General features: G+C 37.6%; 1 protein-coding gene across 2 annotated transcripts in view; it reads right to left on the bottom strand.

The window, feature by feature from the left end:
* Nucleotides 1–16,535, bottom strand: part of RFX4 (regulatory factor X4) — an 85,836-nt gene that overhangs the window by 51,396 nt on the left and 17,905 nt on the right. For both annotated transcript variants that reach the window (XM_021535952.2, XM_021535963.2), the window contains exons 2-4: nucleotides 14,720–14,806; nucleotides 7,924–7,984; nucleotides 1,918–2,041 (exon numbers count right to left, since the gene is read on the bottom strand). In XM_021535952.2, coding sequence (XP_021391627.1) covers nucleotides 1,918–2,041; nucleotides 7,924–7,984; nucleotides 14,720–14,806 — 272 coding nt within the window. The remainder of the gene's footprint in view (nucleotides 1–1,917; nucleotides 2,042–7,923; nucleotides 7,985–14,719; nucleotides 14,807–16,535) is intronic.

The raw sequence follows: 16,535 nt of genomic DNA, 5'->3' as shown, positions 1-16,535 counted from the left end.
ATTGCCCTTGCAGATTTTTATACCTATGCAGTATATTTTGTTAGCAGTAACAGGCTGGAAAGAAGCAGTGGGATCTGCTCGGGTTCTGCAGATGGAGAAGCTGGTTTCACTTCAATATTTTCCCCCCTGTTGTCTGAAGTTCCTGGACATACCAGTGCAGAATTGCCAGTTCCCAGATACAGAAGTTATGGCCATCCAAAGTACTAGTGTGAAACAGTACCATGATGATTGTGTAGGGCTTCCTTCCTCCCCACAGAAAAGGTAAAAAGTTTCATGCAACACTACTACAGAACTCTTTTGCAACAGAGAGGAAAGCACTTGGACCACAGCACGTGAAAAACACATTGGAATGCAGTGATTTTTGGATGGAAACCATAGTACCCATCCTGCTAGGTCAAGAGACTCCTACCAATGAACAGGTCTATGTATGAGAGGCAGGAGAGAGGGGGATGAAGGATTAAACAGTAGTATAAAACTGCCACATACTGATAAATGGTGGAAATCCTGATAAATTTATGTTCTGATGGAAAAACTCTGCAATATTTACACCGTACAATTGACAAAAGTTTTTAGCAGCAGCAGAAGTAGCATGGTGTAAACTTGAGCCATGTTCCAAATGTGTGAGCCTGCATGAAATCTGTTTCTTATTTTCACTGTTCCTAAATTACATGTTGCCATTATACTTATCACTAGGTAGCAATGTGTACAATGAACAACTTCATTCACAATTCCATAGTGTATTTAAACAGAAACCTAACACAGAATCCACTGAGTTATGCAGGTCTTCAAGACACAACAAACATGGTAATGTTACAACACAGTACATTTTATTTTCCTTTTCAAACTGCCTGACCTAAAGATGCACTATAGAAAATGTCACCTCATTAAATACATCCTTCACCTACTCTTTACACAGGCACTTACCCTAGAAACATTTTTCTTTCTTTGAATACCCAGAAATTCTATAGAACAAATGTTGCAAACACTAAAAGAGAACAGCTTGCGGGACAATGGGCTTCAGATTCATGCTTGCAAGCATTTCAAAAACATTGGCAAACTCTACACTTTGTTTTTTTCACAGCCTACAGGTTTTAAAGGCCTGTGACACATTCTATGGTAGAATTTCAGTTTTAAATATTATCCTGTTTTTCACTGAGAGGAAAATATCACCTAACAAGCAAATCCAAAATACAAACTTTATATAACCTTCTAGCCAGCTATTAACACCTGCTACCAGTGTAGAGCTTTACTGCTCACACCCAGATGATGCACAGCTGTGTCTGTGATAAAAGTGCATCTCCACTGTGAATCTGGAGTTAACCAGACTGCCTCTTACTAGAGCAGGATTGGAAAGGGAAGCACGAGGAATCACAGTGAGAAGATAACTTGGATAGCTTGGCAGCCTGTACCTGCAGTGCACACAAAAAGAAGTTTTCTAGACTTTCACATCTGGAGGCATTGTACTGCACCATGAGAATTTGCCACATTATTTGATATCATTCATTCAAGGATCTCCATATTATGCTTACAAGAACAGCACAGACATGCTCCAGAATTCAATTTTACCCTTCTGTTTTTAAAAGTTATACATTTGTTTAAGCGGTGCAGGTCATAATGCAGATGCATTTACACTGGCTTGTATTCAAATTCCAATTCAATTTTAACTGCCCATTTTTTTGCACCATACCACCATCAATGATGCTTAGGACTGACATACTCTGGAGCCTAGCCATGGTTAGAAATTATTCCAACCATCAAAATACTTAAAATCTTAGCCTTTGTCCAATAACATGAATACACAAAGATATTTCATTCATACACCTGTCTGTAACAGTAAAAGATTTAGTTATTTTCAGTAGTACAAATTCACCTGAACCAGGTGAGATATTAAGGTGTCATACAGCAGTTTAGACTTACCTTCCCAAAGCTGGCAGCATTAACAGGTTGTGTGTCGTTTTTCTCACAAAAGTCCAAGTAATGCATGTAGAGAGCACTTCGAGGAATGCAAACACCTTCTGCAATCTCATAGTTCTCCTCCAGCCTTAAAAAGCAAATATCAAACAGAGAGAACTGCAAGTATGTTGGATGTCCTGTATGGTAAACAATATACAAAGCTTCATCTTTTAAGAGCAAATATTCTAACTTCCTCTTGTCTACTAAATATTGCCTGCTTTGTTCCTAAGTGCTCCTTCCAAATAATTCCCATAATACTTAACTTGCTTAATTTGGTTCACACTTGTTATGAAAACCACAGACTGTGAGTTTCCAGCAATCTGTTATACCCTAAAAGCATCCTGCAGTAAACAAATATATGTACAGCTATGAAATAATAAATATTCCCTGAGGGGAAGCATTCTCTCCTTCTTTACAGAACACATCACCTTTGGTTCATTGCAGTCTTTTCACTCCTGTCCAGCTGCAAAATTGCTTACCTTGAGGAAGCAGGGATAGCTAAAGCAAATAATTTACTACTACTCAAGAGTGTCCACAAAACCTTATTGTGTAATATTTTCTTGGTATTGTTTATGGGCAAAGTGAAAAAACAAAAAGAAACCACAATCTGGATACAATGCTGGAAAAATCCCAGTAAAATAACATTCTCTTCTACCTTTTAGAAACTATTATTTTTTTTCATACATGAAAATACATCTATAAAATTTTAAATTATATGTCAAATATATGAGCAGGCATATGCTTCATTTTTAAATCTCCAAACCGGTCTCATTACAAATCTATAGATTAGAGGAAACATTCCTTTGAAATATCATTTTTATGATTGCTGACCCAAAAATGTTCAAGAGATATGTACATACACTTAACATTAAACCATAATTAATCGTGTGTCAGTCAAAGACATTTACTGTCACATGTGCGTTTGTCTGCCTTGCTGAGTAAGGGAAAAAGTTAGGTGTAACTTCCTCTTAATTGTATTAAAAAATAAATACGTATTCTCAAAAAACTCCAGTTTTACATCAAATAATTCCCTGCCATTTGTTAGCAGCAGAACACCTTCCAAATATCTTGTTTCTCTCCTTCATTGCCTTTTTCAGGACCTACCTCCCATTTCAGTTATCGTGATCATTTGTGACTGCAAACTATTTTAATAAGATATTCTGCTAGATGAATGGAATCAGTTTGTATGGGCAACATCTATTCTTCCTTGGTTTCTACAGAAATATCATCATGGCATCTTTCCTCAATTTCATAGTGCTCTAACAAAACCTCCTTTCAAAACCTGGAGAGTTCGTTTGTATACTATAGCTGCTAATTGGAATGTCAGCTTCCGTGACCAAGACAGGACAGAAAGAAAAGCAGTTAATTATTTCTCTTCATATCTGATGAATTTTTCTCTTTTTCTCCTCTCTTTCACAGAGAGTCATTAGTCTGACACTGAACAATGCCCCATTATACCTGAACTTTTTTTTAATGATCAAAAACCCATCTTGCTCCACTTCTTTTATTTTCCTGTCTTTTATTTAACAACTTTATCATATTTTGAATCCAGCTTCATTCTACAGTATTGTAGAAAAATAATGAATGCAATCTCCTACCTAACAAATCATTACCAGTTATAAAATATACTTATATATATGAACATTCTATATAGTGTTACAATAAAGCCATGAGAAATCCAGTAGCTCACAATGAGACCTTTTGTATACTACAATATAGGAATAAAGCCCCTAATCTTTCCACAGGAATGACAATTCAATCTGTTCCTATTACTGCTTTCCTCCATATACACTTACAAAATTCTAGATTAAATGAGATTATTCTATATCAGAGTCACATCTGCAGTGTTGTTACAGATTTATTTTTATATCTCAAGACTACAGAACAACTGTGATGTTAAACACTGCTAATCACATAGATTCTAGAACAGATTAATTTTTATGGAGTATAACAACATAAGGAAGTACAAATCTGGGGAGAATCCATTCCCACACTACGCTTTACCTTGCTCTTTTAAAATTATTTTTATAAATGTTGCAGAAAATAGAATAGTTTTGTTGACTTTACCATCAAAATACTGTTATTATTCAGAATACCTACACTGTAAGCCAGCAAACTGCGTGGGGGTAGGTGGTCTGTACTTTGAATAATTCTGTGTTTGGGGAAGTAAACACACACACACACCCCAAAATGAAGTAAAATAAAGTTTCACACTTACACCTTGGTCAACCAGTTCACCTCTGAAATAAACATGAACATTTAGAGCCAAGCTATAGCTTTACAGATGATAATGAGCACAGGAACATGCGATAAACCCAGAATACCAGGTATTGCTATATTCATGCTTTAACAGTTAAACTCCAGCTTGTGTAGTTCCCCAAATTATTATGTATTTGGCAGTTTCCTCAATTATGATGTATTTGGCAGTAATGCTACATTTACCAGGCCTTTCACTTCATTTTGTGTCATCAACGAAACAAAACAAAAGCATCATTCCTGTTTCCAGGAAAAGGCTATTTAGCCAGGCTGACAGTCATCCAGTCACGATTCTTGGCTTCTTCAGCTGTTCTCCATCCTTCACATTTAAAATGTTCAACATATTTCACCTTTGGAGAGGCACAAACATTAAGGATATCTCTCCACGGGATTGATAAAATTTGCTTTTTACAGCAAGATTCCAGACAAGGAATAACTAATAAAGCTGATGGCAATATGAATGAACCAGTGACAAAATGTACTTATTTCCCTTATGTCTTAGCTATGCTTTCCCTACTGCTTTCTTCCTCTTCTTTCTTTTCCACCTGACATTTCCTCAGTTTCTGGTTTTTGACACTCCATCGCCTTCACTAGCTCTAAATGGTAGTAGCATCTAACAGTAAAAATATGACCAGTTTTTACTTGGCAGACACCAGATGCTGCAGACCACTGTGAGGTTTCCATTTACCAGAACAAGGGCAGCTTGGCACTGTATCCTGAAAACAATCATTTACCCCACCAATTTCACCTCTTGAATCCAGCCCAGAGATCTCTGTTAGAAGACAGGACACATGCTTGCCCAAGGAACACACAGACATGTTCCACTTTTGGCTGAGAAAGGATTATTTATTTTTCCTAGTGGCTGGTACTGCACTGTGATTTGGGTTTAGTATGAGAATAATGTTGATAACACTTTCAGGTGCTGTTAAGTTGTGCTTACCCCAAGTCAAGGACTCTCCAGTCTCCAGAACATCATAACCAGTAAATAATGTGGGGGGAGTTGGCTGTGAGGTGCTGATCACTGCTCAGGGACAAGCTGGGTCTTGCTCAGTGGGTGGTGAGCAACTGCATTGTGCATCACTTGGTTTTTCTTGGATTTTATTACTCTTTTTCCTTTTCATTAACTCTACTTCTCTTATTATTATTGTCTTATTTTACTTTAATTATTCATCTGTCCTTACCTCAGCCTATGGGTTTTACCTTTTTCCAACTCTCCTCTCCATCCCAAGCGAGAGTAGGAAGGGGAAGGAGTGAGTGAGCAGCTGAGTTGTACTTAGTTGTTGGCTGAGGTTGAACCACCAAACCTGAGCAAGCAAAACTGTCCAGCGTGTAAAGCTACACCTCCAGGAAGTGCTCTGAGCAGCAATTCTACAGTGCTGATCACAACAGTTTAGCAACCTGGGTAAACTAGGTGCTACTGAAGTACAAATAACCCAGTGCTAATGTGTCTGACTTTCCAGAACAGTGGAAACTGCACGTCTTCACCCAAAATAAGCATGCTACTTTAGCAGTTTGACCCTAACTTTTGAGCTTCCCATTTTATTTAGTATATCAATTTCTCCAGGAAATACCAATCCAAAGCTGCAGTACATATGTTGAAAAGCATATGGAAACTACCAGAAAACTGTTCTATAGGTATGGCTCATAAACTGAGAAACTTTTTACCTACATGCCTGTTAATAAATTCAGCCAGTTGTATAATTCAGTTTGACAGCAGCTGAAGATTTTCAACATGAAACTTCTTTGCTTTCTGTTAACTAATTGAATTTTGGGTGGAAGATGAATGGAGAAAATTGCAGATGCTCCAGAAAACTCAAAGCAGACAATATTTGACCTACTTCAACATGTAAGGAACATAATACAACAGACCGGTAGTAAGCCAGTACACTAGCAAGAGAGAAGGGAAGAAGTTGCAAGCAGCCTTTTCAGAACCAAAATTCTAGGATTCTACTGCAAACACAGCTGAATGAACATTAGTGTGCACACTACATTCCAGCAAGGCTCAATATCCCAGGAGTTTAGGGATTTACTAACCTTTATGACTGACGAAGCTTGAAAGTATTTGGCAAAAGACTGTTTACAGTATTTGCATGTTTTCTGTTGGGAACAGTATCACTGGATGTTCTAATTAATGTTGGCTTCTTGGCTACAACATTATTTGCTCCTGTGGAAAAGGCTCTTAACTGACTTCACTGCAAAATAAACACTGCTCTGAATCTGGGACTGGTAAGACCTGCTTGCTATTTTATTTTAGCTAGATAGTTCTTTATTGTCCTGTTTGAACTGTGTTGAAGCTGTGGGAGTGAATAATGAAAAATAATAAATTACCACTATGATGTTTCATTATTATTTTAATAACTTTCTCTCTGTCTGTAGATACTCCCTTTCTTGAGTGTCTGTTAAACAAAAGTCCTTCACTTTTCTTGAACTTCTGAAAAACAGGACTTTTCTGATACAAATAGGTACAAAGAAACAATACCTCTGAACTAAATGCCTTTATTTATATTTGCCCATCTCATTATTTGCATTGAAAGTGTCAGTAAGTTTCTGTATACTGGCAGCAACCTATTCAAAATCAACCCACAAGTCTTGAGCTTTCTTAGTCTAAAAGCCTCAACAATTAACTTTAAATAGCAAATATAGAAGAAATAATCCAAATCATCTTTTTGCATGTTTCACAGTCATGTATTTCACAGGCAGAAAAATTTAGTAAAATACACTGAATTAATTATTCTTTTCTGGTTTTTTGCAGTGAAATCTCCCAAGAGACTGACAGAAGCAGAGAAAGAAGTTTGCTAACATTTTGCTTTGAAAAACTCATGTTTTTTACCAATAATCTTATCTTTTCATCCAGAATGTACAAGAAGTACTTCAGGTACTTATGGATAAAGTAAAGGTCTTTCTTTAAAAAGGTTTAATACAAGCTAAAGACTGTAGAATTTCAGATAAGCATGTTCAGACGTTTCTATGTAAGACACTTGCATTCTGCCAGATATATGGAACCTCTCAAAAGATACTTGATGACTTACAATATTAAGAAATCTAAACAAGAATTAAAAACCGAAATTGAGACAAAAGTCTAAGAGATGACCTATAGCAAGAGATGTCAGAATTAGAGGTACATATTACAGAACATGCAGACTAAAATACTGCTGCACATCACAAAGGGAACAGCACTTATTTATTTTTATAGCACTGTAAACTAACTCTCAAACTATGCTCTCTCTCTTCCTAATTACCCTTCCTTTTTTCTCCTCACTAACTTTGCAAGGGGATTTTGACAAATTAATCAAACCTCTTTCCTTTTGTTGTCTTCTACCTTAAATTACAGAGATCTCATGTCAGTAAAACAGTTGGTATGGGTGGGCTTCATCAGACACAAACAAATGTGAGTCTTGGAAAAAAAAAAATCTCAGTACTAGTTTTCTTTTTGAAATAAATGTAACAACAGTGACAAACCACAAATAATCAGCTGGAAAGGAGGCAAATAAATAAGTAGATTTTCTAAACTTTTTAAGAAGTTCCCTCTTTTCAAACAAATCCTGTAAGACATTTGTTGAGAAATGCAGTACAGGTTACAAATGGGCACATGGAACACTTACAGCGAAAGGATCTTTAGAACTCTAAGATGGCCAAGAGCTCTGTTCCTTCATCTGGAAAAGGCATTAGAAAAAACACTAATAGATTTTCTTGATCTTTTAAAAGGCATCTTACCATTGCAGTGTAGCTGGAGTTGAATGTGGTTTTGACGCTCTATTATTTTCTTTTTCCTCATCTGTTAAGAAACAAACAAAAAAAGCTATGTAATTTCATCAGAAATTTCTCAGGAATTCATGAACTGTTTTTAGAAAAGAAATAATTTTTGAATTGTAAGAATTTTTATAAAACTAATTAAGTTAATTTTAAAAACAATTAAAAGGTGCTCAAGTACCAAAGCTTTCTCACAATTTTGGAAATATAAATAATGGTGTTCCCTAAACTACCATCTGTAGATACTACTTAAGGCAGTAAGCCCTGCAAATATCACTGATAGCAGGAGCAGAGTGGTACCTAGGAATATTGACATAAAAAAGAATAAATTTATAGGGAAAAAAAGCAACTCTCAAATCTCTACCTGTATGTGAGAACATGTAAACAGTTTCATTCGCTGTAAGGGAACTGTTGCCTTACACAAGTTTTATATTAGCTAAGACATTTAAATTAATGGGGTACATCCATTGTTTGATCCTAACAGAAGGTAAATATTAGATGTTTATAAATTTACAGTGATTAATTCTGAATGAGAAGAAGTGTATGTTCTGTAATATATTTTATTCCTTTTCAGGTGATTTCTCTGATAACTTTCCCCATTAACTGTCTCCAAGGCAACTCTGATTTGTTGACTTTCAAAAAATTTGGATAAAAGATGAATAAAGAAAAAGGTAATTAAAATTTCAACTATTGGATTCTTCCTAGTAGGCATTTGTTCTTTTGAAACAACTTAGAAATATGCATAGAATAATTCTGACTAAATCGTGTTCTGTTAAACATATAAAATACTCCTGGGTGAAAGCTGAGTGGAGCACAATCCAGAATGTTATTCTTTGGGAAACAGTGTTGCATCAAACACATTTTGAGATTTTAACAGATTTGTCCCCAATTAAAGCATTCAGCACAGATGGCTTTGATACCTAAATAATGGGCTAAACCTGTACACCACGCTGCAAGTCGCATTTCTTCATGTAATTAACTTTTAGAAGCAATTTAAGCGAGCCTTTAGGAGCGGGACCTTCCGGGAGCCTCGCTGCCTCCTGCGCACATCGGACCCTCTTGGGATGCTTTTGCGCCGTGCCGGGAGCCCACGCACACAAACACCACTCGGGCGGCTCTGCGCGCAGCCCTCGTCCCCCAGGGCTTCTTGCCTTACCCACGGGAGGCTGTGCCAGCCGAGCATCCTTCATCCCGCGGCCGCTCCCCTGCGCGCCGGGAAATCCCATTCCGCAGCCCCCCCGCATCTGCATCACAATGGGCCCCTAATTATTGGGCCGCACACTCCCTCCCTGCCTTTCAGGGCCCGCTTTTATTCAGCGCACAGGACCAACATACGCATCTCAAATCACTTTTAAACTGTGGGTTTCGTTTGCTTTTCCTAGGCGGGCGGCCGGCGCGCAGCAGACGCGGCGCTCGCACGGGGCTGGATGCCGCGGGGCCGGGGCTGCCGCCCGCACGCCCAAGGACCTGCCGGGGATGGTTTCCACCTGCGCTAACGTGGCTGAACTCCCCTCTGGATACGTGCCAGACAACAAACTGCAAATCAATATCTAAGTTGCACAGTATCTCTACACCCTTTACATCCCCCCCACCAGCTGTTTTTCACTTGCATTAAGAATGAGCTGCCGTGAGCAGGTGCTTTACCTAACCTGCCCTCGGACGCACTTCACACCAGCTGCGCCCAGCTCCTCCCACTCAAATCCTCCCTCAGAACTTGTTTTAATGACACAAACTAACAATTAGGTAATAAACTACAATTTATGTCTCCCTCCTCAGTTATGTTTGCTTCCCGGGGATCCTTCTTAAAGACCTTCAGCATCCTGCCTTAAGCATCCCTTAAAAAGAAGGATGGGCTTCAACTGTAACTCAGAAAATTTCTTTAAGCACTGATTTCCATTGAACAACTGGATTTTCAACAAAGCTAAATTTTTCAGAGAGTTAGTGCTTGTCACCCCAAAGTAAATTCTCTGTACAGGAAAATAGTGCAACTTTTTGTTTTCTGTCAATGAACCAGCTGCCAGCCAAACTTTCACTTTTCTATTAAAAAGATGGAAGGGGTTGCAGATGGTACAGGAATAGACAGGACCTAGAAATACAAACTTTCGGTATTACATATAAAAGCTCTTAATTCTACCTTGTCTAGTTTAACAATATAATCTCATCAGATGATTGACCAGCAGAAAATAATAAATAGCTTTATATTTTATATTTTAGCTGTCATCAGGGCACCTAATGGTGTCCATATAAAACAGAGAATGTTTAACTCTTGACTCAGGTCTGATTCCAGATCACTTTTTCTAACATGAAAGAGGGAAGGGAAAACAGCATTTCTTACTTTTTAGCCTGTCATTTTATCAATTCACATAAAAACAACACTGTAGATTAAAATAAAGTCATACCTTTTAAAATTCAATACTTTTAAAATCCAACCTATTTTGTAGGGAAAGGAAATAAAGTCACTGAAAAGAAGTCCTGCTACAAGGCACTGTCAAAGAAGAGACATGACAATTCTTCTGTGACAAATCCAAAAGGTCTTGAAGTCACAAGAGAAAATCTTGTTCAATTCACAGTTGCAGGGGTTCACACCCAGCACCTCAGGGAGAAACCCATGTAGCGTGCTCACGCCACTGCCAGTAGAACTACCAGCATCCCAAGGAAATGTGCCTGATCAGGTGGAAACCCTGGTACTCATCCCAAACCTAATGCAGATAATAGCTTAGACAGCTGCAAGTAAAAGTCTCAGCACAGAAGCGGCCTTCAAACATAATAAAACCAGGAATCAGTGGTGTTCTAGAAAAACAGTATTTGTTGGCTCACAGAGATATCAGAGGATCCAACTCCATGGAAGTTCTTTTGCTAACTCCATGGAAGTTCTTTTGCTAAGTGCTCCATCTTACTTCCAAAATTCTGTTTCAAAACCACTCAAGTAGAGTCCTGTTTGTATCTTGTGCATGTTTATATCTTTGTGGCTTTCCCAGAGATCTCACTGAGATCCTACAACTTTTGCTGTCTGATTCTAGGTACAGCTTAAGGGATTTCTTTCTTCTTGGTGCAAGACACAGAGACAATAGGAGCTGTGCTCAGCAGCTTTGAGCCTACTCCCTTGAACACAGGGAGTGGAACAACCTGAAGGAAAGACACATCTTTTTTTGTAACGTGTTGGTTTTAGTCTGTTTATGCTAACTAAAATGGAACTAAGTTCTTCTTTTCACTGTGGAGGCAATTGGAGAGCCCTGTATTTTCCAGTGATGACTGCATGTGTCTAAAACCACTAAGAAGCTAACATGGTTTGTATCTTTATATAGATAAAATCCTTCCCTTAGTTCACCTTAGTAGCTGCACATTTTTCAGAGGAATATCCTCTTCCTCTGTACCCCCTGCAGGCCAGATTCTGATCCTTCTCAGAAGTGATTTGGCCTTAGCCAAAATTAAATTATAGTACTAAGCTATCTCCTCTCTTACTTAGATGCAACCATAAATGAGATTCAGGCTCATTAGCATGTATTTCATGCTTTTAGAACAGTGGGATCTTTTAAAATCCTCTGAGAAGCATGGGAGCATAGTTTTCACTGAGTAGGTATAATTGAAAAAGAAATAATTTTCTCCATAGAAAACTTCAGTGGAAATAAGTAGCTCTTTTTTTATTTTTTTTTTTTTTAATGGAAAAATAAGAGGTTTAGTTCAAACAAAAGAAAAGCTGTTGGGTAAGTCATTACAGCCAGTATGAACATGGATTTTGAACACCACTTTTGAAGCATAAAAAGTAGTCTGAATATTTTATCTCATAGGAAGTCTACACATTCACATATCTAAATAAGCAAGAAAATTTGGACAAGCAACCCTTCCACTTAATCAAGAAACATCATGATTCTTTCCCCACAGAACTGAAGTTGAAACTTTCATAAGCCTTTGTGTTCTTCCAGACCTCTATTTCAATTTGGATAATCTGGTTTAATGCACAGTACACAGAAAATGTTATGGAGTTGGTTTTTTTAAAATTATTGGCTACAAGATTGTACTGTTCCTTTTTCCTGTGAATCTTTTGACTAATGTGGAATATGGAAGTGGCAGCAGGAAATATGTTTTAAAAGCTGGGAAGTGAAATAAAATGTAGTGATAATTTTTATATTAGAATGTAAAGACAGTGGTTTGGAAGTGGTCATAAAATGTTCCAAAAAGGTAAGAACCACCCCAGGAAGCACAGAGATGATGTTAATCCATGGCTATGAGGCATCACTTCCTTTCCCAGTGCAATGCAGGTTCAAGAGGCCTGGGGGTGTCTGGATAAGAATGGAAGATTGCAAAGGACTCCTGTGGCCTGAACTGTGGTTCTGTAGCATACTTCAGCTGCAGAAAAGGAGACCAGTAAAACTATTACTCCTGTACTAAAACCCTATGAACTCTAAAATCATCCAGGATAAAAAGAGTCACAAGAGCAAGCATTATGAACATTAAGAACATTATGAACATTATGAACATTATCAGTTCTCAGCACAAGTTCTCAATCTTCAGTAGAGCAAAGACCAAAAATTAAAATGCACACCAACTGAAAACCAAACCCACTTTGTCCCTGGTAGTCCAGCCAACAGTTGCCTCACGTATGTAGAGACAAAAAACTAGTCAAGAGAAAGGTGGTTTAGGCTTTCTTTTGATTGCAGATAAAACTGGACCTATACTGAAAACAGCAATTTGACCATCGTTCTGAAGAATTCAAATAGGGTTATGTGGGTTTTCTCAAAACATTTTGCTTCCTGCTTTGTTTGTAAATGCATGACTGAGGCTGGACAAAGAATGACATGATGGTTTGGAAATTTCTGGTTGGTTTTTGGGTGGTGTTAGAAAAATATTAGAAAGAACTCAAGGGCTAGAAAGGAGCACATAGAACAATGATTTCTACAGTGAAACTTCTGGTTTGTTCTGGATTTCAGAGATTATTGCTGTGGCTTATTTTGCTTTCCTACTTCTTCACCTTCTCCCCTCCCTCACCTCCCCCTCAAAACAAGGATGACTTTTCAGGTGGATTAATTCTCTTATCTGCACTGCAGAAATGCTGGTAATCAGTGCAAAGGAAGCATCTGGAAGAACTGGCTATTAAGAAGGAAGCTAGATAAAATCAACTCTGCCTCTCATTTGGGTTTCCATTATATGCTGTGACAATGTCTTCTGCACACAAATAGAGGAACAAATTCATTTATGTATTTGTTTTATCAGTTCTAAATTCACTGCCTTTCATTATCATTGCTTGCCCCTTATTTCCAGAACATAAAGGCAGAATGAGCCACCATCCCATCTTCTCAATGCCACTGCCTGAAACACCTGCTCTTGTAAACCACACTGCTCCTCATTTTACTGGCCCCAGCAATGTGGAAGTTTCTCATGCTCATATTTAAAGCATATTTAACAATCTTGAATTCTGACCCAATGAAGATCTGAAGACACATCTCATTCATTACAGATTCCTTCCACCACTTTCTCAGTAGCATCAGAGTGAAATGAACTTTGTGTATCTCACCAGTTCTCATGAAATTCAAAATTACAAGCTGCTGTTTGTATTTTCACTAATATATAGCACTATATATATGTAGCACTAATCTGCTATAATTTTTTAAGATAAATTAATTTCTATTCCTTATTTTTTAAAAAACAGAAAACCCCAAACCTCTCCCAGTTTTATTGTCTGTTTTTAAAGATTCTTGTCTATAATTCTTAGCTTGGGAGTCATGAATAAATACCATTTTTCTACTAACATCTTCCTTCCTCTTCAGATATATTCCCACAGAAGATATCCCTAGACAAATTTTAGAGAGTAAGGCCTCAATACAGCAAATTTCATGACCCATTACAACATTGTGCTACAAGGCATGTAGTTTTACCACGATGTCAAAATAACTAATTCTCTTAAAATGCAAAAAGAAAAAAAAAGTAAAAGGGAACTGCATCAATGAAGATATTTAAAATACAGTTTTAAAACATATATTTATGAAATGCAAATTACTAGTTACTGGATTAAAGAATTCCATCTGCATTAATATCTTGTAATGGGAATATATGTATTCCTGAGATGAAAAGTTACATGAAGAATATTTTGCTTTAGGCAAATTAAGCAGAATAGAAATTGCATAAACAGGGAAAACTAAATGGTAGGCTAGAAATTGTCTTGCAATTTTAAAAACAAACAAATTGGTTGTTTTAAACTACTTTGAAATAATTTTGATTACCTGCTATTGTTTAAAAATCAACATCTAAAATTACTATCACTAGAAAAGAAAAAAAATAGCTGATTTTAAATCAGCTAGATTGATAAATGTTTTCTCTCTCTGAAAATAAAATATGTTTTAGTAAGTTATTTTTTTAATCTCACAATTGTTTCATTGTTAATGGAAAGATTTTTAAATTTATGTTTTGATGTACTAGTATTGAAAACAGCACATTTTTTCCCATATTTTGACCATATGGTGTTCACCAGTGAAAAGCAAAACAGGTGGCTTTTCTTCTAAGGTGATCCTAACAGCACATTTTAGTGGTCTTTCAACCTTAATTCAGTGACACACAAATTCTTCTGATTGTTTTAACCAAAAAACAGTATTATTTCCATTTAAAAAATGCAAGTATCCCAGAAAAAAAATTAATAAAACTATTCAGTATGTCAAGTGAGTTGACCCTTTAAAATACACAGTATTAAAAACTTAATCGAGCTGTAGCAACTTATATAGCAGGAAAGGACACTTGGACATGTTTACATAAATGACAAGTTACTTACTTTCATCATTAGAAACATTCCCCAGAGAGGTGTGACTGGAATAACGTTTGTTTTCACTTTCATTGAGACATCGTTCAATCCAACTCTCTGCAAAAAAAAAAAAAAAAAAAAAAAAAAGAAAATATGCTCATTTGTTTGTTTTTGCATAAAATATAAACTTGCAACAGATAAATCTAAATAAAGTGTCAGCATTCAACAGATGGTGATCTTGAACATTTGTATTAAAATATTCTTCATCTGAGTATATTTAGCAAGAAAATCCTTTCTTGCTTTCAAACTTAGCTGTTGTTTTCTAGCTTCATTTTTTTGGTTTGTTTTTGGTGTTTTTTTTTTTGTTTGTTTTTTTTTGGTTTTTTTTTTTTTTTTGCTTTTAAACTACAGAGGCTGAAACACTTCTGTGTGCTAAACAAAGGTCCTCGGGATATTCTACCCCCCATCACATGATACATTAAAAAATAAAAATCAAGTGAAACACAGAAATCACACTAGTTTCCAAGTCTTAGCCTGGCAAAGGCTTATATCCTCAAGTATTCCTGCTGGTTTTGGAAGAAATCTTACTGGGTATAAAATCAATCATTCATGTGAACTTTGGTTAAATGGAGGCTCAAACGGTGCTCTGTGAAGCCCAGTCCTACAACCTCATTCACACTGGTGGAGTCTCAGGCACTACTGAAATCTCTTCCTCCATGGTACAAGCCCAGTGTAGCAAGTCAGCAGCTGCTGAGCTGCTCAAACCTTTGTCACCCCACAGAGCAAACGCAGCCACTCCTGTTCCTCCCTGGTTTTCAATTCGTTCCCACCAGTCAGATGAGTGGATCATACCTACAGCATTACATTGATTTGAATCCACTGTTCTTCCTGGATGCTATAGCTTACATCCCCTGATGACTTTAGAGGATGCACCAGGCTCAGCAGAATATACTGTTACAGGTCTTCAGGGCAAAAGTTACACCTTCTTATGTATTTCCTTGGATAAAATATGAAATATGAGTTCTTGAGATTGCCTAAATCCCTAGGTATTGCTACAATAAACTGACCTCCCTCATAAGATTATTTTTCAAGGGCATGAACACGGGCAGAAATGAGTTCATGCTCAGAGACCTCCCCCTGGTTAAAGCAAGAAAAAGAAGGGATGGATGGAAGACTGCAAGGCAAACCTGCAAGTTATGACAGGCAGCACCCCACTGAGTGAAGAGATGCACAAGAAACAAGGGGAAACAGGCCTCGCTTCAGCAAACTGCCAGAGCCAGAAGCACCTTCAAAGACGTGGAAATGGCTCCAGATCCCTTTCCATAAGCCCCCCCACAAGCCACCAGGCTACCTGCACAGCACAGGCAGTATTCTGCCAGCCAGCAAAAGCCCATCTCAGCAGCAGGCTTGAAGGGAAAGAAGGAACCCAACATCTTGGGAAAGCTGCCCATCTGGTTTATACAAGATAAAAGTTGGTATGACCTGATTTCAGCACTAGATGCCAATAAACAAACAAATGGTCATGGCCAAATACATCCTGCAGGAAAAACTGCTTTTTAAACCCACACAGTTGTACAAACTTGTGCATATTCCTCTGTACACACCACCTCCACTGCCATGTATACGAAAGGGCAATGGCACCCGTGCAGAACTCAGAAAGGGTGTGCTGAGAACCCTTCAGAGCTGATTTCCAGGCCCTGCCATGAGACTCCAGGTACTGTTGCTTTGTGTGTTTGTGGTGTTGTGGCAGCTTCAGGCTATTCCCCTCCCCATGTATTCACAGCAGGAACATGCTGCAGTGCTTCCTTCACCAATACAAGCACATCCCTGTGTGCATCTTCCTCAT

This window comes from Lonchura striata, chromosome 5 (assembly GCF_046129695.1).
Source record: "Lonchura striata isolate bLonStr1 chromosome 5, bLonStr1.mat, whole genome shotgun sequence".
NCBI classification, from domain to species: domain Eukaryota; kingdom Metazoa; phylum Chordata; class Aves; order Passeriformes; family Estrildidae; genus Lonchura; species Lonchura striata.
This window is presented reverse-complemented; position numbering and strand designations above follow the sequence as displayed.